This window comes from Coregonus clupeaformis, chromosome 15, assembly GCF_020615455.1.
Source record: "Coregonus clupeaformis isolate EN_2021a chromosome 15, ASM2061545v1, whole genome shotgun sequence".
NCBI lineage: Eukaryota > Metazoa > Chordata > Actinopteri > Salmoniformes > Salmonidae > Coregonus > Coregonus clupeaformis.
In genome coordinates, this window is record NC_059206.1 from 23,792,434 (window position 1) to 23,817,225 (window position 24,792).

Consider the following 24,792-nt stretch of genomic DNA (forward strand, 5'->3'; position numbering starts at 1 on the left):
GGACAACAGACAAGAGTTCAGCACATTGTTGAACGTAGCATTGATGAACAACACCCGGTACAAATACCAGCCAATGTGTTGTTTACCATGCTGTTGGTAATAGGATCTGGGAAAACGCAGCAGAAATAATGACACCAATTGTTATGATCATGGATTATGTAGGATTCATTTATGGTTTATGATAGTCGAATCATAGCCTATGCCAGTCTCAATTATGGGCATGCCTTACCTTCAGCTTGTGAAGCTCACAAAAACTTGCTATGGTTTTGAGGAGGGGTGCAAGCATGCTGGACTTTGCCTCAGAGACACCATCCACCTGCTTCAGACTGGACACAGTGCACGGCCTGCAAAACACCATGGTCATCATCAATTAGCAAACAGTATACTGAATTTGTTTACTATTTTCTATTGTTCAATGGTAACATTTTAGGATTAATACATTAAAAAAAGAGATTATTACTCACTAGTAGTTATTTTAATACAGAAGCATGTTAAATGATAATGACATATCGGTATGAACACAGATCTGGCCAAAGCACCAGGGAGGCCTGTGCTACCCTCCCAAGCAAAAGGGCAGTACCTGCTCATTGTAATGACGCTCCAGGAGAGTGAGGATCCATTTGCAGTTTTATTACAATCTTGGTCGTACAAACAGGGTCAATCGCCAGCAAACACAACAGTAGGGATAAGGCAACTCGTAATCCAGGTACAGGCATAAGGTCAGGGCAGGCAGCAAGCTTACAACAATCAGTCCAGTAAAGAATATAGTCCAAGGCAGACAGCAAAGAATCCAGGAGGGAAAAACAGTCCAGAGTAAATCCACGGGTAGACAGACACAGGCGAAAACGCACAGAAATGATCACCAGGGCTAACAAGACTTCGCAAAGAGAGAGAGTTAGAGAGCACCTAAATAGTCTACTGATGGGAGTCAGGTGCAACGGTAATCAGAGCCAGGTATGTGGGTAATGAAGTTCAGGGGTTTAATACTCAGGAGAGGGTTCCCTCTGGTGGTGAGCAGGAGGAACAGCGGGAGTCTCGTTTGTGACACTCATAGCGTGGAACTGAGGAAAATGGCTTTTATTTACCCTGGTTTCACAGTAACCTTATGCAGTTACTGCTAACATGACCCCCATTTTCTCCAAAACACAATTCAATAGAGGCAGGATACTTGTCCACATGATTAAGCAGGTATTTAATGTTGCAAAAATGACATTAACTCATTTTCGATCAAATGAGCAGTTACTGCCTTTTTGCTTGGTAGGACAGCATGGCTGTGACCTGTTTTGACCACCAGCTTTGTTTACCTGCAATCTACATGTCCCCCTAAATCTATCCCCTTTGTCCGCATTTTCTATCCCAGAGTTGATCACTTATAAGGTTCTATGGAAGAGGGAGTGGAGGGAATCGGGGGAGGGAGAACCGTAAATGGCGGATAAGTTTGCATATTATGCACAATATCTCTCCACAAGTGAGAAATCAAGTAGATTGACAATGAAGTCATGAATTATAATTTATAGGACTTCCCATGCCTCCATAGCCACATGATGCCTCTAATATTATAATGTTATTTTGGGTTTACGTCATGTGTTAACAGCATGTGAATCTGTTATTCAATGCGTTTGTATGGGCTAATAGCAGTAAGGACTATCTGTTGTTCCATGTAGTGAATCTGTTATTCAATGTGTTTGTATGGGCTAATGGCAGTAAGGCCAAATAAAATGTTTCATCAAATAATTGTTTTATATATTTTTTTTATACTTCAAGGGATCTTAAAATTCAAAATCAAATAGCAAATTTATCCTTGGTACGAATTTCTTAAAACAATTCCATATAGCTTATTAGAACCCCACCCCCGGGTTAACTAATGCCTAATATAATCACAAACATGACAAAGTCTCACAATTCAACTTTCTCGCTGTGTTTTGCTCTGCAATTTCAGTGCTTTTAAAAATGATTTCCAGATTTACGATACAAATATTTTTTCTTCATTGTCCTGTTGGCGGTCATCAAGACCAAGCCTCCAGCTCTAGAGGCTGTCCAGGACACACTGATGCCTCCCATGGTGTCCAAACAATGGGCCAGCACTTCTTTACTGACCTGGGCAATTTTGTCCTTGACCACTGCTAGACCACCCACCACCAGAGAACCAGAAAGACCCTGGAACTGACTCAAACCCAGGCCTATGAACCAGTCCCTACACATAGCATGGATTTAGTGGTAGATATAGCTCTTCAGCTATACAAGACCACAGTCATGACCACCACTTGACCACTGCAAGGAATAGAGGCCCAGGAAACGATTAAAACTCCAGCCCAGGAACCAGTCCCTACACCCAGTGTGGCCCAGCAAGAGACCAGGCCTTATTGGAAGTGTAGGATGAATAACACCCACCAGGTGAGAACCAGGGAGGCCATCATTCAGCCCGCAAACGGAAGACAGGCTCAGGACCCAACCAGGAACTGCTTCCACCTCTGGCCACCCAGGAACCTGGCCATGCAGGTGGATACCATCACAGCGCTGGGTAACTTTTCCAGGAAATACAAGCTGCAATGACCACCAGAACAGACTGTGGATGAGACACCGCTCCCAGAACAGACCGTGGACCAAACACCGCTCCCAAGAGCATTGGACCAGTAACCGAAAGTTCGCTTGTTCGAATCTCCGAGCCGACTAGGTGAATAATCTGTTGATGTGCCCTTGAGCAAGGCACTTAACCCTAATTGCTCCTGTATGTCACTCTGCTAAAATAACTAAAATGTCAAATGTAAATCTGAGCGATTGTGCTGCGGCTACCTTCTTTTTCTTTCAACAATCACAATGTCTTCCATTGAGAGGTAAATATTATTGTTAAGTACAATTAATAAACTACTGTAATTAAACTGTTTATAAGTAAGTACGTAAGTATGGGCACAGTGGTCTAAGGCACTGCATCGCAGTGCTAGCTGTGCCACTAGAGATCCTTGTTCGAATCCAGGCTCTGTCGTAGCCGGCCGCGACCGGGAGACCCATGGGGCGGCGCACAATTGGCCCAGCGTCGTCCAGGGTAGGGGAGGGAATGGCCGGCAGGGATGTAGCTCAGTTTGCAACGCCAGGGTTGTGGGTTCGATTCCCACGGGGGGCCAGTATAAAAAAAAAAATATATATAATAATAATAATAATAATAATAATAATAATAATGTATGCACTCACTAACTGTAAGTCGCTCTGGATAAGAGCGTCTGCTAAATGACTAAAATGTAAATGAATGTAGGTAAGTAAGTAAGTAAGTAAGTAAGCCTTGTCCGAGCCAGAACGGCCCATAGTGCAGGAGCCTGTTTCTGTAGTGTGAGTCAGGTTGATGTACAAGTACACCCCCTGGACAGGACACTAGTCTATCTCCTGTTTCTGTAGTGAGGCAGGTTGATGTACAAGTACACCCCCTGGACAGGACACTAGTCTATCTCCTGTTTCTGTAGTGAGGCAGGTTGATGTACAAGTACACCCCCTGGACAGGACACTAGTCTATCTCCTGTTTCTGTAGTGAGGCAGGTTGATGTACAAGTACACCCCCTGGACAGGACACTAGTCTATCTCCTGTTTCTGTAGTGAGGCAGGTTGATGTACAAGTACACCCCCTGGACAGGACACTAGTCTATCTCCTGTTTCTGTAGTGAGGCAGGTTGATGTACAAGTACACCCCCTGGACATGACGCTAGTCTATCTCCTGTTTCTGTAGTGAGGCAGGTTGATGTACAAGTACACCCCCTGGACAGGACACTAGTCTATCTCCTGTTTCTGTAGTGAGGCAGGTTGATGTACAAGTACACCCCCTGGACAGGATGCTAGTCTATCGCAGAACCTCTTTTCTGATTTCATAAGGCAGGAGTATCATACAGGAAGCAACATACAGGAATACAGATAACACTGTAAACAATGAAGTTGAGAACATACATTACATTTAGAAAAGAACACATCCACATTGTGGGCATATTAAACATGTATATCACTAGGACCAGGAGTTTTCCTGGTCAGATCACATGGTCAGAAAAAACCCAAATTATGACTACCGATTCCTGAAAAACCCTAATTATGACTACTGATTCCTGAAAAACCCTAATTATGACTACTGATTCCTGAAAAGTGAACAAGACGAAGTGAGTCACCATGCAGGGAAGCAGACACCATGAACTAAGGACGCACTGTACCTAATCTTGGCCATATCCAGGAGGATCTTGTTGGTGGCCAGTATGGCTGGTGGGATGTCCTTCTCACTGGCCAGTTTCTGTCGTTCAGCAACCAGCTTGGCATACAACACCGTCTACGGAACAACAAATGACAGAGATATTTACAAGAGAGGAACATCAGCAAGAATCAACAAATGACAGAGATATTTACAAGACAGGAAAATCAGCAAGAATCAACACATGACAGAGATATTTACAAGACAGGAAAATCAGCAAGAATCAACACATGCTGACGTGTAATGCAATGAGCTATAGGCAGCATACGAGAAGGCTGCTTTTCTTCTTAATCCCCATCTGAAATTACACTGAAACAAGAGAGGCTCTGCGAGATCATGATTCACAGCATATATTTATATGGGAGGCAGCACATTGATGGGGACTTGTTACTTATTATGAACAATGATCCTGTATGTAAGTGTTCTCCATATTATGTCTTTTGTATTCCTTTCTTTTGTCTGCCAGTCTTTGCGCAAATGTGATGTGTGTCACTGCAATCAAATTACCTTCTGGGGACAATAAAGATTTATTGAATTGACTGGTTTCATCAAATAGAGTGCATCTTAAAGGCAGTATGGATTCTTTTTCTGTTGACTCTACCTGCAGTTCAAGCTCTCTGGCGGAGACGGGGGCTGGCTGTGGTTTGGACACCGCCACCTGGGTCAGGAACTTGGTTGGCGTCCTGTCATAAAAAATATGTGATGAAAAGCCATCAGACTCCAGAATTTATATCTTCCTATAACCTAATGGCTGGATTCCAAAACACAGATTAAGCCTTGAACTAAAAAGCATTCTCAAATGGAAGAGTTCCATTGAAAGGGCTTTTTAGTCCAAGACGTAAAATCGGTGTCTGGGAAACAGTACACTTTTATTGAAATATTCACCTATTGTGGTGTTGTTTCAGAGGTTTCACATTAGAAAATTAGACCTCAACAAACTAAGTACACATAAATGGGCAAATGTCATGTCCTCTATTCTCGACATCAACCTCTTCATACCTGCTAGATGACATGACCGACCTCTGGGTAGATTTGCTGTTGACTGGCCTAGAATTGACATTTAACCCGTTGTTCTGTGGAGAGGCAGGACAAATCACATTTGACACATTAAACACTTATTGATCATTGATCGTATATAATAGTAATAGTATGCACTTCAATAGTAATGTTGCAGGAAAAAGTATTTCAGTTGGCACTTAAGTGATACAAAAATAAATTGTCCCCACTTTAAACTAAGTACAACTTATAAAGGCTTTATAAAAGCATACATCTAGGCGTCATAAGCACTACATAAACGCTTCACAAATCATCTATAAGTGCATGTCATACTTTAGAAATGGTGTACATACATACATAGTGTGTTATGTCACATTTGGCAGCTCACCCTTCAGTGGGAATGATTGGTCACCCTTTACACACCATTTATAGAGTACGACATACGCTTTTAGATGATTTGTGAAGAATTTATGTAGTGCTTATGAAGCCTTTATGTATGCTTTATAAAGCCTTTATAAGTTGTACTTCGTTTAAAGTGGGACCAAATAATCCGATCTGCAAAAACAGAAGTGGTAGAGGCTAGTCATTCTTTCCGTACCAAACCTCCATAACACACTCACCAGAGAGGTCGAATACTGTCTGTCAGGGGCATTAGTGGTGGAGGCTGCAGCGTTCTGCTTTCGTCTGAAATCAGATGCACACACAGAGCTTTTTGTACTGGGGTGACAACATTTCCTGAATGACTACTCACCACTGAGTACACAGCACATTCAGTACAAGACGACAGATATAAGATGACATTTCAATTAAAAAATTCAACATGTTTATAGAGCTTTGCATTTTGAGGCATTTGATCATTGATCACTCTTCTGTTAGGATGAAACAGAACACAGCAACAAAAACAACACAGCCAATGTAAGTAGCTCTAAGAGTGAGCGTCTACTGAATGACTGAACTGTACAACGTAAAGAAAGTCAAGGGCAGAACTTGACTGGAAGCCAAAGAAAACATGTGAATGAGTGAGCGAGTGAGAGCTTTGAAACTGAGAGGAAGAAGATATCAAAGCCGACACGTTGATACGTCCGGGAGCCATATCACGTTGGCGATTTGCACCATTTCACACTCATTTAAAGCAAACAGCTGCAGGATGGTGGAGCCAGGGAAGAATATAGAGGCCTTGTCAAGAACAAGGGAGTTACAAAATAATGCTTTGGCTGCACTAACCTCCGCCACATAGCTCTCAGGGATGCTGACAAGCTGATGACATTCCAAAGGCATGGCGTCTGCACCACACACACACTAATAATCCCAAATAACTTCCCTTTCCCAAAGCCTGGAAAATCGGGAATTACACTCAATATTATAAACATGTCATTATGGAACAGAATATACAAAAGTCGTCTAGAGTTACAGCTCTTTTTCAAATCTAATAAAATAATCAAATTTTATTTGTCACGTGCGCCGAATACACCTGGTGTAGACTTAACCGTGAAAATAGTAACAAGAGGAATAAAATACACAAGAATGCAGCTATATACAGGGAGTACCAGATCAATGTGGAGCTATATACAGGGAGTACCAGATCAATGTGGAGCTATATACAGGGAGTACCAGTACCAGATCAATGTGCAGCTATATACAGGGAGTACCAGTACCAGATCAATGTGGAGCTATATACAGGGAGTACCAGTACCAGATCAATGTGCAGCTATATACAGGGAGTACCAGTACCAGATCAATGTGGAGCTATATACAGGGAGTACCAGTACCAGATCAATGTGGAGCTATATACAGGGAGTACCAGTACCAGATCAATGTGGAGCTATATACAGGGAGTACCAGTACCAGATCAATGTGGAGCTATATACAGGGAGTACCAGTACCAGATCAATGTGGAGCTATATACAGGGAGTACCAGTACCAGATCAATGTGCAGCTATATACAGGGAGTACCAGTACCAGATCAATGTGGAGCTATATACAGGGAGTACCAGTACCAGATCAATGTGGAGCTATATACAGGGAGTACCAGTACCAGATCAATGTGGAGCTATATACAGGGAGTACCAGTACCAGATCAATGTGGAGCTATATACAGGGAGTACCAGTACCAGATCAATGTGCAGCTATATACAGGGACTACCTGTACCAGATCAATGTGGAGCTATATACAGGGAGTATCAGTACCAGATCAATGTGCAGCTATATACAGGGAGTACCAGTACCAGATCAATGTGGAGCTATATACAGGGAGTACCAGTACCAGATCAATGTGCAGCTATATACAGGGACTACCAGTACCAGATCAATGTGCAGCTATATACAGGGACTACCAGTACCAGATCAATGTGCAGCTATATACAGGGAGTACCAGTACCAGATCAATGTGGAGCTATATACAGGGACTACCAGTACCAGATCAATGTGCAGCTATATACAGGGAGTACCAGTACCAGATCAATATGGAGCTATATACAGGGAGTACCAGTACCAGATCAATGTGCAGCTATATACAGGGAGTACCAGTACCAGATCAATGTGCAGCTATATACAGGGAGTACCAGTACCAGATCAATGTGGAGCTATATACAGGGAGTACCAGTACCAGATCAATGTGGAGCTATATACAGGGAGTACCAGTACCAGATCAATGTGGAGCTTTATACAGGGAGTACTAGTACCAGATCAATGTGCAGCTATATATAGGGACTACCTGTACCAGATCAATGTGGAGCTATATACAGGGAGTACCAGTACCAGATCAATGTGCAGCTATATACAGGGAGTACCAGTACCAGATCAATGTGGAGCTATATACAGGGAGTACCAGTACCAGATCAATGTGCAGCTATATACAGGGAGTACCAGTACCAGATCAATGTGGAGCTATATACAGGGAGTACCAGTACCAGATCAATGTGGAGCTATATACAGGGACTACCAGTACCAGATCAATGTGCAGCTATATACAGGGAGTACCAGTACCAGATCAATATGGAGCTATATACAGGGAGTACCAGTACCAGATCAATGTGCAGCTATATACAGGGACTACCAGTACCAGAACAATGTGCAGCTATATACAGGGAGTACCAGTACCAGATCAATATGGAGCTATATACAGGGAGTACCAGTATCAGATCAATGTTCAGCTATATACAGGGAGTACCAGTACCAGATCAATGTGGAGCTATATACAGGGACTACCTGTACCAGATCAATGTGCAGCTATATACAGGGACTACCTGTACCAGATCAATGTGGAGCTATATACAGGGACTACCTGTACCAGATCAATGTGGAGCTATATACAGGGACTACCTGTACCAGATCAATGTGCAGCTATATACAGGGAGTACCAGATCAATGTGGAGCTATATACAGGGACTACCTGTACCAGATCAATGTGCAGCTATATACAGGGAGTACCAGATCAATGTGCAGCTATATACAGGGAGTACCTGTACCAGATCAATGTGCAGCTATATACAGGAGTACCAGATCATGTAGCTATTACAGGGAGTACCAGTACCAGATCAATGTGCAGCTATATACAGGGAGTACCAGTACCAGATCAATGTGCAGCTATATACAGGGAGTACCAGTACCAGATCAATGTGCAGCTATATACAGGGAGTACCAGTACCAGATCAATGTGGAGCTATATACAGGGAGTACCAGTACCAGATCAATGTTCAGCTATATACAGGGAGTACCAGATCAATGTGGAGCTATATACAGGGAGTACCTGTACCAGATCAATGTGCAGCTATATACAGGGAGTACCAGTACCAGATCAATGTGGAGCTATATACAGGGAGTACCTGTACCAGATCAATGTGGAGCTATATACAGGGAGTACCAGTACCAGATCAATGTGGAGCTATATACAGGGAGTACCAGTACCAGATCAATGTGGAGCTATATACAGGGAGTACCAGATCAATGTGGAGCTATATACAGGGAGTACCAGTACCAGATCAATGTGCAGCTATATACAGGGAGTACCTGTACCAGATCAATGTGCAGCTATATACAGGGAGTACCAGTACCAGATCAATGTGGAGCTATATACAGGGAGTACCAGTACCAGATCAATGTGCAGCTATATAAATCAATGTGGAGCTATATACAGGGAGTACCAGTACCAGATCAATGTGCAGCTATATACAGGGAGTACCAGTACCAGATCAATGTGCAGCTATATACAGGAAGTACCAGTACCAGATCAATGTGCAGGGGTATGAGGTATTTTAGGTAGATATGTACATGAAGGCAGGATCAAGTGACTAGGCATCAGGATAAATATTTACAAGAGACAAATAAAAACAGAATAGCAGCAGCAAATGGAGCGTAAAGGTGTGTGTGTTTGTGTTGTCGGTACGTATGTTGTGTGTGCGTATGTAGTGTATGTGAATGTGTGTGGGTTTTGTGTGAGAGTGTCAGTGAAGTATGTAGTATGTGTATATACAGTATATACACTACCGGTCAAAAGTTTTAGAACACCTACTCATTCAAGGGTTTTTCTTTATCTGTACTATTTTCTACATTGTAGAATAATAGTGAAGACATCAAAACTATGAAATAACACATATGGAATCATGTAGTAACCAAAAAAGTGTTAAACAAATCAAAATATATTTTATATTTGAGATTCTTCAAATAGCCACCCTTTGCTTTGATGACAGCTTTGCACACTCTCAGCATTCTCTCAACCAGCTTCACCTGGAATGCTTTTTCAACAGTCTTGAAGGAGTTCCCACATATGCTGAGCACTTGTTGGCTGCTTTTCCTTCACTCTGCGGTCCGACTCATCCCAAACCATCTCAATTGGGTTGAGGTCGGGCGATTGTGGAGGCCAGGTCATCTGATGCAGCACTCCATCACTCTCCTTCTTGGTCAAATAGCCCTTACACAGCCTGGAGGTGTGTCGGGCCATTGTCCTGTTGAAAAACAAATGATCATCCCACTAAACCCAAACCAGATGGGATGGCGTAACGCTGCAGAATGCTGTGGTAGGCATGCTGGTTAAGTGTGCCTTGAATCCTAAATAAATCACAGACAGTGTCACCAGCAAAGCACCCCCACACCATAACACCTCCTCCTCCATGCTTTACGGTGGGAACTACACATGCGGAGATCATCCGTTCACTAACACTGCGTCTTACAAAGACACGGCGGTTGGAACCAACAATCTCCAATTTGGACTCCAGACCAAAGGACACATTTCCACTGGTCTAATGTCCATTGCTCGTGTTTCTTGGCCCAAGCAAGTCTCTTCTTCTTATTGGTGTCCTTTAGTAGTGGTTTCTTTGCAACAATTCGACCATGAAGGCCTGATTCACACAGTCTTCTCTGAACAGTTGATGTTGAGATGTGTCTGTTACTTGAACTCTGTGAAGCATTTATTTGGGCTGCAATTTCTGAGGCTGGTAACTCTAATGAACTTATCCACTGCAGCAGAGGTAACTCTGGGTCTTCCATTCCTGTCGCGGTCCTTATGAGAGCCAGTTTCATCATAGCGCTTGATGGTTTTTGCGACTGCACTTGGAAGAAACATTCAAAGTTCTTGAAATGTTCCGGATTGACTGACCTTAATGTCTTAAAGTAATGATGTTCCTGCCATAATAAGGACTTAGTCTTTTACCAAATAAGGCTATATTCTGTATAACCCCCCCCCCCCATCCCCCTCTTGTCACAACACAACTGATTGGCTCAAACACATTAAGAAGGAAAGAAATTCCACAAATTAACTTTTAAGAATTTGTTTCATAGTTTTGATGTCTCCACTATTATTCTACAATGTAGAAAATAGTACAAATAAAGAAAAACCCTTGAATGAGTAGGTGTTCTAAAACATTTCATGCCAAATGCCAGCAGACATTACCCAATTTGGCACCTCAACGTTGTGTTAACTTTGATCTCTTTGATGTTTTTTCAAACTGTTTTGTTGATGTGTGGCAACAGCTGGTTGCTCCTATAGGCCTATTCGCACAGGATTTGTTTTACTGGGGGGGCAGAGATAGGGTCATGTAATTATGTGCACGAGCACAAATCACCACATCCGTCGTTTAAGTCCGGTCCAAATCTGCCATGTGGGTCATTTTTACATAGCAGGAGAGCAATAATTCCAGCCGAAAAAAACTACAGTTTTTCGATTAACTCCAAGGTCCTCTGAATATAGTCCCGTGCGAATCGACATAGCAATATGCTTTGTGGACTTCAGACAGACGTTGCCATCTGGTTTTGTGATGAAACAAACGCATGTGTGGTTGAATTTATTCTGCCTGTTGTCTTGGCTTTATATAGAACAGTGGCGTATGAACTCACAGGTTATAGAGCAGAAAACAACACAATTATCACACACATAGGTTGTAATATGGCTTTTTTCTCCCTGGCTTGGCTTCACCATTGATTTTACCCACGCACCGCTACTGATTGAGACACTATACCAAAGATTGTTTGGTATGGTTTAGAAACTTTGGAACCAAGCTCGAATAACTGTCGTGTTGCCTGTTATCGCCTGGACATGTTGAAATATCCTCACACCTAGAATTAAAACCTCCAGGCTTCCGTCATAAAGGTAAAAAAAATAAAAATTACAGCAGGCAGTTTGGAAAAGACTAATCCCGTCCGAATCGTCCTCTGAAATAACGAACATTCTGGGTAGGAATAATTACATAACCATCGTTCTCTAGTAATACTAGTCCCGTGCGAATAGGACTTAATATAATTACATAACCAAATTAACACTTTGGAAGCTAAGCCAGGCTAGAACAGGGTTGCGTTCAAATTAAAAGAAAACGGTCTGAAACTGAGTGAAACAGGGACATACTATCTGAACTTGTCCAATAAGAAACACTCGTTTTGGTTTTCTCTTGCAAAATGTTTCGCTACGGTGTGCCCTAATGAACACGACCCAGATGAGAGCCTCTCAAAGCCGTCCCGATTGAAAGGCACTTGTGTTCTCTCTTTAATGAGTGTGTTCTCTCTTTAATGAGTGTGCACACTAAGTAGCAGTAGAATGTAGTAGTGTGTACTACGTAGTGTGTACTACGGAGGGTATACCTTAGTGCAGACCAGGTGTTGAGGTCACCGTCACTCGACTGGAGCAGGAGGGTTCTCTGTTTCTCATCCAGGGCTTGGCCCAGCCACCACCTCCCCTTTGAATAAGAATGATATATTGAAATGGAATTGAACCCTGAATAAGACACATATAATAGATAACACTGTAGTAACTAGTAACGTAGTGGTCCCCTCAGGAACAGCTAACATGCTTCCTTCACTTCATTTCTCCAGGCAGTATGCTTAGAAATAAATGTCAGCCATAAACACATTGTTTTGGCTTAATCAACAATTGTCAAAACAGTCAAAGACATCACATTTACACTACCACCAGGTTTCCAAAATAACTGATTCCAGTCTAAGAAACAGTCCTGAGACAGTAGAATAGAATATACTGTTATGTTACGTTGTGATATGTTATGTTGTGATATGTTGTGTTGTGTAGTGTTATGTTGTGTAATGTGTGATATGTTATGTTGTGATATATGTTATGTTATGTTATGTCGTACCTTGGGGGTGATTTTACAGAGGGTGCAGAACTTGCTGGTGCCGGTGGCTTCCTTCAGGTATTCCTCATTCACCAGCTCCCGTGACAGGGCTTTCCAGCAGGCCTCAGAGACACTCTTCCCCACTCCAAACAGAGCGTGGCACCGGTACTTCTCGGGAACCCTCCGAGAGTACTGGAAGAAGAAGAACAGGGCGGCAGGTAGCTTAGTGGGTAAGAGCGTTGTGCCAGTAACCGAAAGGTCGCTGGTTCTAATACCCGAGCCAACTAGGTGAAAAATCTGTCGATGTGCCCTTAAGCAAGGCACTTAACCCTAATTGCTCATGTAAGTCACTCTGGATAAGAGCGTCTGCTAAATGACTAAAATGTAAAGTTCATTAGGCACCAAACTAACTGAAACAGGGAAGGACTACCTGGACTTGTCCAATAAGACACGCTCATTTTCATTTTTCTGTTTTGTTCCAGTATGCCCTAATGAACATGACCCAGCCCAACACTCTCAGACTCACAGATCCACGGAGGAACAGGATGGGGGCTGTGGAGCCAAATCTCTCCCCCATAGCACTGACGGCTCCAATCAGCTGGAATGCCAACACACCGTAGTCCTGACGCCCACCGTCCACTGTGTCATTTACACTGACTCTGTTCACCGCCCTGAAAACACACACACATTCCCAATGGGTGATCTAATAGAATCCAAAGATGGTTGAAATAGAACCCAGTAAACAGTGCATGTTATGTTGAGCTAAAATAACATGTGAATTTTTGTACATAGAATAGAATAGAACAGAATAGAAAATTGCTGGCAAAACACCCACCCAGAGCGGCAGTTGTCACAGCACTGGTCAGTTCCCATGATGCCTGAGGTCACCTTTCGAAGCTGTTTGTCTTCAAAGTGGGAGAGGATCAGCCTAAAGAGAAATGAAATGTGAAGCAATACGTTGAATATAGGTAGCTATTGACACAATATACTTATATGTACCTAAAACATTTATCATTCCTCACTATGGAACAAGACTGAACAGGAACAAGACTGAACAGGAACAAGACTTACTTCCTTCTGCACTTGGATGAGTTGAGATACAGGTCCATTTTGCCCATCATTTTGAGCTTGTAGCCCCGGAATCTGTTGTTTGCTACCTGGTTGATGAGAAACCTGTACAGAACAACAAGACACTCAGTTCAGGTCTGAGTTTCACTAATCTGAACTCTCTGAAGGCTTCATGCCAAGACAGACAGTATTATTATATATATATATCACTGTGTCTTGTTGTCTACCATTTATGAAATATATATATTTTTTTACATTAAAAAAACATTCCCATAACATCATCACAAAAAAGAGTGACCTGTTTAATTGCAGATCCGCTGGTGCCCACAGGACGTGGCAGGCACTTGGAAGTCCGTCCCTCCCAGCACGTCCAATCTCCTGGTAGTAGGACTCCATCTCCTTAGGAGCTCCATAATGGATGACCTTCCTGATGTCAGCTTTATTGATCCCCATTCCAAAAGCAACTGTAGCCACCATACACTGAAAACAATTAACAAAACCATATAAGTATGCTTGCATACCAGGGTGAACAATGTTGTTTTTTATGTGTTTTCATGCCTGTATAGAATTTGCAAAGTACCGCAAACAAATTTATATTTGGAAAGAAGAGACACATTCAACTAAATGTGGCATTTTTTTTTTCTCGCTTCTATCAATATCTACACATTATAGCAATAAAGCTAATCCACCTGGATTTTATTTTAAATATTTGTTTTGTTTCTTAAAGATTTAAAACCCACCTGGATTTCATCCCTCATGAAGCGATGCTGGGTCTCCCTCCTCTGTTTGATGCCCAGACCAGCGTGGTATACACCACACGTGACGCCCAGCGAGGTCAGAGTGGAGGTCACACGCTCAGCCTCTTTCCGCGAGGGGCAGTACACAATGGAGGACCCTTCAAACTCATAATCCCCCCTGAAATAGCCGACAGCAAATGAGACAAAGAAATGACCATTTTGATCTAATTGGTGGAAATGTTGTCACCAACCACGTGGGAGGACAGACTGCAGTGTGCCGAGTCTCTTTTTATCATCTATCGAATATATTTTTATTTCCAGCATCTGCTCAAAGACATTGGATGTCATATTTTCCTATACAAACAAAACATGGATATTAATATCATTATTATGATAAAAGCTGGCTCCATATTCACCAATATTCCCAAAAGCATATAGTGCATTCGGAAAGTATTCAGACCCGTTGACTTTTTCTACATTTTGTTACATTACAGCCTTATTCTAAAATGGATTAAATGGTTTTTTCCTCCCTCATCAATCTACACACAATACCCCATAATGACAAAGCAAAAACAGTTGTAATTTTTTAAAAATTAAACAAATATCACATTTACATATTCAGACTCCTTACTCAGTACTTTGTTGAAGCACCTTTGGCTGCGATAACAGCCTCGAGTCTTCTTGGGTATGACGCTACAAGCTTGGCACAGCTGTATTTGGAGAGTTTCTCCCATTCTTCTCTGCAGACCCTCTCAAGCTCTGTCAGGTTGGATGGGGAGCGTCGCTGCACAGCTATTTTCAGGTCTCTCCAGAGATGTTAGATCAGGTTCAAGCCCGGGCTCTGGTTGGGCCACTCAAGGACATTGAGACTTGTCCTGAAGCCACTCCTGCGTTGTCTTGGCTGTGTGCTTAGTGTCGTTGTCCTGTTGGAAGGTGAACCTTCGCCCCAGTCTGAGGTCCTGAGCGCTCTGGAGCAGGTTTTCATCAAGGATCTCTCTGTACTTTGCTCCGTTCATCTTTCCCTCGATCCTTACTAGTCTCCCAGTCACTGCCGCTGGAAAACATCCCCACAGCATGATGCTGCCACCACCATGCTTCACCGTAGAGATGGTGCCAGGTTTCCTCCAGACGTGACGCTTGGCATTCAGGCCAAAGAGTTCAATCTTGGTTTCATCAGACCAGAGAATCTTGTTTCTCATGGTCTGAGTCCTTTAGGTACCTTTTGGCAAACCCCAAGCGGACTGTCATGTGCCTTTTACTGAGGAGTGGCTTCCGTCTGGCCACTCTACCATAAAGGCCTGATTGGTGGAGTGCTGCAGAGATGGTTGTCCTTCTGGAAGGTTCTCCCATCTCCACAGAGGAACTCTGAAACTCTGTCAGAGTGACCATCGGGTTCTTGGTCACCTCCCTGACCAAGGCCCTTCTCCCCCAATTACTCAGTTTGACCAGGCGGAAGAGTCTTGGTGGTTCCAAACTTCTTCCATTTAAGAATGATGGAGGCCACTGTGTTCTTGGGGAACTTCAATGCTGCAGACATTTTTTGGTACCCATCCCCAGATCTGTGCCTCGACACAATCCTGTCTCGGAGCTCTACGGACAATTCCTTCGACCTCATGGCTCGGTTTATGCTCTGACATGCACTGTCAACTGTGGGACCTTATATAGACAGGTGTGTGCCTTTCCAAATCATGTCCAATCAATTGAATTTACCACAGGTGGACTCCAATCAAGTTGGAGAACCATCTCAAGGTTGATCAATGGAACAGGATGTACCTGAGTTTCGAGTGTCATAGCAAAGGGTATGAATACTTACGTAAATAAGGTTTTGTATAGATTGATGAGGATTTTTATTTATTTAATCAATTTTAGAATAAGGCTGAAACGTAACAAAATGTGGAAAAAGTCAAGTGGTCTGAATACGTTCCGAATGTACTGTATACACAGTACATATACTGTTTTAAAAACCAACATCATATAACTAGGTCTACTTAAATATATTATTAAACCTTAATTTAGTATATGGACCTAAATATATATTGATCTATAAGCAATTAATATATAGCCCTACCCGGTGGTCTTCTTCAGGAAGCCATTCATGTCCTGAAACACGCCCCCAGACTTGCGGTTGACGTCCAGGTAGAGGTTGGGCCGGTCAAAGGAGGTGCAGGTGACGATGGGCCGCTCCAGGTTCAGACTCTTCACTATGTCCTCCCTGATGGAAGGGCTGGCAGTGGCCGTAAGCGCCACAATGGGAACCTGAACACAGAACACAGTCGATGTGAACCTGAACACAGTCGATGGGAACCTGAACACAGTCGATGGGAACCTGAACACAGTCGATGGGAACCTGAACACAGTCGATGGGAACCTGAACACAGTCGATGGGAACCTGAACACAGAAGACAGTCGATGGGAACCTGAACACACAACACAGTCGATGGGAACCTGAACACAGAATACAGTCGATGGGAACCTGAACACAGAACACAGTCGATGGGAACCTGAACACAGTCGATGGGAACCTGAACACAGGACCAAGTCGATGGGAACCTGAACACAGAAGACAGTCGATGGGAACCTGAACACACAACACAGTCGATGGGAACCTGAACACAGAATACAGTCGATGGGAACCTGAACACAGAATACAGTCGATGGGAACCTGAACACAGAACACAGTCGATGGGAACCTGAACACAGAATACAGTCGATGGGAACCTGAACACAGAATACAGTTGATGGGAACCTGAACACACAACACAGTCGATGGGAACCTGAACACAGAACACAGTCGATGGGAACCTGAACACAGAATACAGTCGATGGGAACCTGAACACAGAATACAGTCGATGGGAACCTGAACACAGTCGATGGGAACCTGAACACAGAATACAGTCGATGGGAACCTGAACACAGGACCAAGTCGATGGGAACCTGAACACAAAACACAGTCGTTCACAATCTTGGTAATACTTTCACTTGACACCTCCATCATAAGGGTATCATAAGAATGAAGGACATCAGCTTTTGCCAACTGTCCATGATACATAGCATTATTGTTATGCGACATCTGTGATGTCCTCATTATGACATGACTATATAAGAATTATGGCAGAGGATTGCCCGTAATTGGTTACATATTGTTTAAGATGATGGCTGCCTGTGATGTTTGCAATGAGAGACAAATGTCCTTACGTTAGGTAGACTTCTCTTCAGGTTTCCCAGACTCCTGTATGCACCTCTGAAGTCATGGCCCCACTCAGAGATACAATGAGCCTCATCCACAGCTATCAAAGAGATTCCTGCAGGACAGGCACGGCAGAATGCAGAGATAAATAACAATTCTGGGGTGAGTTTTCCCCAAAACATAAAGATTATCTTTAGTATAAAAATTATTTTTCCTCCATTGAACTTAAGATAATCTTAGTTCTAAAGATGATTTTTATGTTTTTGGGAAACACCTCCATCAGTTCCTACACCAGCGATATTCTCACTGCTAAATGTATAAAAGACAAGGCTTGAGAAAATTGAGTATATCTGTATAAATGTGTAAGGAGATCTATTTAAAAAGAGAGTCATGAAGACCTCACTCACCTATACTTCTATCGAGCTGTTCGAGTAGAGATACATTGCCTGAGCAGTATTCCGGGGTCATGTACACAACTCTGTATTGCCCCCTAAAGACAGAATAGGGTCATGTTATTTTCTGCCTCGTTGGTACACAGTTATAGCAGAGGTGCGAAACTCAGGCTTTCCAGTTCCACAGTCCTGCTAGTTGTTGTTTAGTCTTAAAATTGCACTATGCAGAAATCGCTCCGCCATTTCCTGGTTGCTAAAACTCTAATAGTTCGCCTAATTTCAGTTTATGTGACAAAATAAGATAGTATAGTGTAGAGAATCATTGTACCATATAAACCGCTGTGAAATATATTTTCCATAACCAAATATATTGTTGTTTCAGCTGGTGTACAAAACTGAAAGTGAAAGACGCAAAAACTAAAACTTAAGAACGGGAACCATAGAAATGCCGCATATAGAACAGATCTACCTCTTCTTAGACTTGCTTTCAAGTAGCATGATATATCTATAACTCACATTTCTAATGTGAATTTGGGTAGCCCAAGAAGTTACATATTGCCACTTTAATTGATCAATTTACAATCCATACAGCTGGTAAACTAGGTAGGAATTGGTCTCTGCTAAAATTACAAAAATGGAAACCAACATACACTGTGGGCCTGGGAGCTGACTTATAACATTGGTAGCATGGTCCCAGATCTGTTCGCTCTGGACAACTTCATTTCTCATCGTCACTGGCATGACAGCACAAACAGACTGGCCCTCAGGCTACAACACCCCTCGACTGGAAAAACTTAGTATATTACACATCGTGACAGAACAGAGGAGAGGGTGCATGTAAACATCACTTGAGGGACATATCACGACTACATGTTGTGGCCGAACTAAGAACAAAATACTTCAATGCAGTTGTAATATTTTAGCAGTTGGCAAATATTTATTAAAATTCTTTTTTTTTTAAAGGGGCTTACTGTTTCAAGCCGGCTAAAACATTTTTGGTCTGAGCCGAGCCGAGAAAACAAGCTGGAATGTTGGACATTCTGGAAAATAAAGAGAAAACGCCATGTTGTTGCAGGGGAACATCACCATGATCTCACCTGGGCATCGTTAAGTAGCCAAATGTTGTCGAACGCTGCAGATAGAAATGTCATGAATAGAGCTGACACGGTTCCTTATTCTACATGTTAGAGAGGGGTGTTTGTTCTACATGCTGTTTTTCTATCTGCACGTTGCACAACGTTATGTCCTGCTGAACGCACCCCTGGCTGACTAGGAGTCCCCTATAACCCAAAATGACATATTGATTCACTCAGAAGAAAACCAACATTGCTGAGCTCTAACGGTTACCAGATACTTCTATTCCAGCAAAACATATGACATTTTCATATTTTTCAATATATAACCATATGGGGAAAAACAAGCAATCTACACTTGAATATCAAACTCATGAGATTTTTTTTTATATCAACGACATATGACAATCAAAATATGTTAAGAGTAGAAAATGACATTGGTAGGTATGGTATTCTTAAAGGTTCCTGGTGCTAAATGTTGCTACTCACTCGAGCTGGAGCACTTGGTCCTCCATTAGAGCGATGAGCGGACAGATTACTATGCTGATGCCAACACAGTACACTGGGGGGAACTGGAAGCACAGGCTTTTCCCATAGCCTTCAGAGAGACATGGACAAACACTTAGTTAAGCTAGTAGAATACCAATGGCTGACATCCTCATTGATTGTACATCACGTTGCATATGTCACCTACTAACCAAAGATGTTCCACTACATAAAATAGATATTTGAATAAGTGATAGCACATTTTCCTTAACTATACTCATTCGGCCTTTTGATGTCACACAATAATGAAAGATGTTGCTATCTATAACTACAAATGCATGTCCAGTACCCTTGAATTTCCAGAAAATGCCATACGGGTCTGATTAAATAATGTGCGTTGAGATTTCAGAGTAATAAATATAGCACCCACTAGGTGGCAGTGCAGTAGCAGTAGTATTAGTTCCGGTACAGCAGATTACAACAAAAGGATGACAGAAGCCCAATATTTTTTCTCGTTGTGAGATGTACTATGTACCTCTTTGGGGAATATTCATTTACGAACTACTATTTATTATCGGAACTATACGATACCATCCATATGGATGTTTCCAGAAGGCAGCTCATATTACCATGAGGACTTAGTCAATCATAATTAACTTAACATGGTGGGGAGGGGGGACTTGCCTGTTGCCATGACAACAAGGTTATCTCGCCTCTCCTTCAGAACAGAGTGAATTACTTTCCATTGTACTCTGAAACAGAGGGGATTTCTCTTTCACATACAAATTACAGGAAGGACAAATGATAGGCTGTGACATGAACATATGGGGGGACACTTACGGCTTGAAGCGACTATGTCCAAAATACATCTTTAGACATTTGATTTGTTCAGGGAGTGGCTCTGGAAGAGATGGATCTGGATGTAGAGAGAGGGAAAGAGGACTCAATAGACTGTGACACACAAACACACTCACATCTGCCTGAGTACATTTGAGACTGGAGGTTAACATCTGCCCGAGTACACGAGACTGGAGGTTAACATCTGCCCGAGTACACGAGACTGGAGGTTAACATCTGCCTGAGTACACGAGACTGGAGGTTAACATCTGCCCGAGTACACGAGACTGGAGGTTAACATCTGCCTGAGTACACGAGACTGGAGGTTAACATCTGCCCGAGTACACGAGACTGGAGGTTAACATCTGCCTGAGTACACGAGACTGGAGGTTAACATCTGCCCGAGTACACGAGACTGGAGGTTAACATCTGCCCGAGTACACGAGACTGGAGGTTAACATCTGCCCGAGTACACGAGACTGGAGGTTAACATCTGCCCGAGTACACGAGACTGGAGGTTAACATCTGCCCGAGTACACGAGACTGGAGGTTAACATCTGCCTGAGTACATTTGAGACTGGAGGTTAACATCTGCCCGAGTACACGAGACTGGAGGTTAACATCTGCCCGAGTACACGAGACTGGAGGTTAACATCTGCCTGAGTACACGAGACTGGAGGTTAACATCTGCCCGAGTACATTTGAGACTGGAGGTTAACATCTGCCCGAGTACACGAGACTGGAGGTTAATCCTAAACTGCTATTCTAAAGCCCTGCTGTTGGCAACGAGCCCAACTCTTAGAGGGAATTGGATTCATAAATAGAAACGGTATGGCAAATGTATATCACAGTGCCTTTTTTATTGTCCGCATTTCTATGAATACAGCTCCGCTGAATACAATCTAACTATATGTTAAATATATATTTATAAACTGGGCGGTTCGAACCCTGAATGCTGATTGGCTGACAGACGTGGTATATCAGACCGTATACCATGGGTACGACCAAAAATTACTATTTACTGTTCTAATTACGTTGGTAACCAGTTTATAATAGCAATAAGGCATCTCGGGGGTTTGTGGTATATGGCCAATATTGTAAGAACAGTCCTTAGCCATGGTATATTGACCATATACCACACAACGTCGGGCCTTATTGCTTATATCTATCTCGACATGTGATTTTGAATAGGTTTCTGTGTCGGTATTGATTTTTAACAGAGTAGAGCATGATTTGACTAATCTGCTGGCAATATGGGTCATGGGATTCCTGTAAAGGCTCACCACTATTACCACTGCCTACAGCAGAAAACGTCAGCTATTATTAGCTCCTTTTATTAACGTACCGTCACTCCACTTCAATCGACACACAGTAGACTGAGAGCATCCTCATTCTACACTTACAGTAGATTCTAAGGCTGCCTATTTGTCAGTCAGTCCATTAGTATTTCTCCACAATAATCTTTGAAACCCTAAAACAGCTAAGAAATAGCTCCATCAGTACCAAACTCTTCTTCTTCCTCCTCCTCCAGCTCCTCTATGTCATCCTCCTCATCACCAGGGCCAGAGGGGGTTTCCTCAGGTTGGGGTTGCTTCGGTTGACTCAACCTCTCCACTTCCTCCACACACTGACGTGAGAAACATCCAAACCACATCATCACACAAGGCGCTGGTTCTTAACCAATAGTAGACCTGGAGCAAATGCTTATGTCAAATATACTTTAGTATACTTAAAAGTATAATATGTACTTGATTTAGCTTGGAGCGTGTACTTTCAGAACTAATCTATTGTCACGTCGTTATTGTAAAAGAAAATATGTTCTCAATAACTTACCTAGTTAAATAAAAGCAGTACATAAATAAATCCATTGGTTCAATTGTACAAGGCAAACTAAAAATTAAGCTAACAAACTTACGGTTTTGACATATTTGATCAAAATCAAACTCACGGTTTTGACATACACTACCAGTCAAAAGTTTGGACACACCTACTCATTCAAGGGTCTTTCTTTATTTGTAAAAAATTGTACATTGTAGAATAATAGTGAAGACATCAAAACTATGAAATAACACATATGGAATCATGTAGTAACCAAAAAAGTGTTAAACAAATCAAAATATATTTTATATTTGAGATTCTTCAAATAGCCACCCTTTGCCTTGATGACAGCTTTGAACACTCTTGGCATTCTCTCAACCAGCTTCATGAAGTAGTCACCTGGAACGCATTTCAATTAAAAGGTGTGCCTTGTTAAAAGTAAATTTGTGGAATTTCTTTCCTTCTTAATGTGTTTGAGCCAATCAGTTGTGTGGTGACAAGGTAGGGGGGGTATACAGAAGATAGCCCTATTTGGTAAAAGACCAAGTCCATATTATGGCAAGAACAGCTCAAATAAGCAAAGAGAAACGACTGTCCATCATTACTTCAAGACATGAAGGTCAGTCAATACAGAACATTTCAAGTGCAGTCACAAAAACCATCAAGCGCTATGATGAACCTGGCTCTCATGAGGACCGCCACAGGAATGGAAGACCCAGAGTTACCTCTGCTGCTGAAGATAAGTTCATTAGTGTTACCAGCCTCAGAAATTGCAGCCCAAATAAATGCTTCAGAGTTCAAGTCACAGACACATCAACTGTTCTGAGGGGACTGTGTGAATCAGGCCTTCGTGGTCGAATTGCTGCAAAGAAACCACTACTAAAGGACACCAATAAGAAGAAGAGACCTGCTTGGGCCAAGAAACACGAGCAATGGACATTAGATCGGTGGAAATGTGTCCTTTGGTCTGGAGTCCAAATTTGATATTTTTGGTTCCAACCGCCGTGTCTTTGTGAGACGCAGTGTGGGTGAACGGATGATCTCCGCATGTGTATTTCCCACTGTAAAGCATGGAGGAGGAGGTGTTATGGTGTGGGGGTGCTTTGCTGGTGACACTGAATGTGATTTATTTAGAATTCAATACACATTTAACCAGCATGGCTACCACAGCATTCTGCAGCGATACGCCATCCCATCTGGTTTGGGCTTAGTGGGACTATCATTTGTTTTTCAACAAGACAATGACCCAACACACCTCCAGGCTGTGTAAGGGCTATTTTACCACAAAGGAGAGTGATGGAGTGCTGCATCAGATGACCTGGCCTCCACAATCCCCCGACCTCAAACCAATTGAGATGGTTTGGGATGAGTCGGACCACAGAGTGAAGGAAAAGCAGCCAACAAGTGCTCAGCATATGTGGGACCTCCTTCAAGACTGTTGGAAAAGCATTCCAGGTGAAGCTGGTTGAGAGAATGCTGAGAGTGTGCAAAGCTGTCATCAAGGCAAAGGGTGGCTATTTGAAGAATCTCAAATATAAAATATATTTTGATTTGTTTAACACTTTTTTGGTTACTACATGATTCCATGTGTGTTATTTCATAGTGTTGATGTCTTCACTATTATTCTACAATGTAGAAAATAGTACAAATAAAGAAAAACCCTTGAATGAGTAACTGTGTCCAAACTTTTGACTGGTACTGTATTTGATAAAGATCGAGCTAACAAACTCACGTTTTTTACATATTTGATAACAATCAAACTAACAAATTCACATTTTTGACATATTTGACCCAGGCCTGCTATAAGGAGAAGGTTGATGAGAGAAATCCACACCTCAAAGGTGCTTGAATATGTCAAACTGGCTTATTGAGAATGGGCATACTGACTGATGAGAGGTTTGTATAACATCTGTAAGGATAATGTACCGTAAGAGGGGAAATCCATCGTTCTCACTGACATCCAGACTATTACCTGTAGCATCTTGCTCTCCAGCTCCTCGTCGCTCTCCACTTCGTACAAAAGGTCTGCAGAGTCATCCAGTGCATTTTTCTCCTTCAAGACAAAAGAGCAAAGCATTAAGAATCTAATACTGTGGGTGAAGCTGATTGGTGAAGATAATGTCTACTGTAGCTCGATTGGTAGAGCATGGCGCTTGCAACTAGTGCCGGAACGATACCTGTATCGTGATACTTGTTAGTATCGTGGCAAGGAAACAAAACATTAAGCAGATTTAACTTCTTTAGGAAAACATCCTTAATGTTGGAAACAAACATCATTATGTTGTCATCCAGTCAAATGTATTTTCCAAGCTATATCACACAATATTTTACAACCAGCAGATTATGAATGGACCAAAGAGTTGTCTGCTTGTTGTTTTATTTTTGCTATGGAAAAAATATTGCGATACTTGTATCACCACAGCCC

At 42.4% G+C, this 24,792-nt stretch overlaps 1 protein-coding gene across 4 annotated transcripts in view; it reads right to left on the minus strand.

Annotated features, from left to right (window-relative positions):
- The window catches only part of wrn (WRN RecQ like helicase), a 52,774-nt gene that overhangs the window by 15,510 nt on the left and 12,472 nt on the right, over positions 1-24,792 (minus strand). For 3 of the 4 annotated variants that reach the window (XM_041897461.2, XM_041897462.2, XM_041897463.2), the window contains exons 10-30: positions 24,340-24,420; positions 22,053-22,176; positions 20,553-20,628; positions 20,397-20,464; positions 19,716-19,824; positions 19,125-19,193; positions 18,169-18,251; positions 17,770-17,876; positions 16,642-16,829; positions 14,577-14,751; positions 14,135-14,316; positions 13,840-13,941; positions 13,604-13,696; positions 13,295-13,439; positions 12,790-12,960; positions 12,284-12,378; positions 5,836-5,899; positions 5,219-5,292; positions 4,821-4,902; positions 4,185-4,297; positions 230-344 (exon numbers count right to left, since the gene is read on the minus strand). In XM_041897461.2, coding sequence (XP_041753395.2) covers positions 230-344; positions 4,185-4,297; positions 4,821-4,902; positions 5,219-5,292; positions 5,836-5,899; positions 12,284-12,378; positions 12,790-12,960; positions 13,295-13,439; positions 13,604-13,696; positions 13,840-13,941; positions 14,135-14,316; positions 14,577-14,751; positions 16,642-16,829; positions 17,770-17,876; positions 18,169-18,251; positions 19,125-19,193; positions 19,716-19,824; positions 20,397-20,464; positions 20,553-20,628; positions 22,053-22,176; positions 24,340-24,420 — 2,316 coding nt within the window. The remainder of the gene's footprint in view (positions 1-229; positions 345-4,184; positions 4,298-4,820; positions 4,903-5,218; positions 5,293-5,835; positions 5,900-12,283; positions 12,379-12,789; positions 12,961-13,294; positions 13,440-13,603; positions 13,697-13,839; positions 13,942-14,134; positions 14,317-14,576; positions 14,752-16,641; positions 16,830-17,769; positions 17,877-18,168; positions 18,252-19,124; positions 19,194-19,715; positions 19,825-20,396; positions 20,465-20,552; positions 20,629-22,052; positions 22,177-24,339; positions 24,421-24,792) is intronic. The other variant, XM_041897464.2, reaches the window with a different exon arrangement.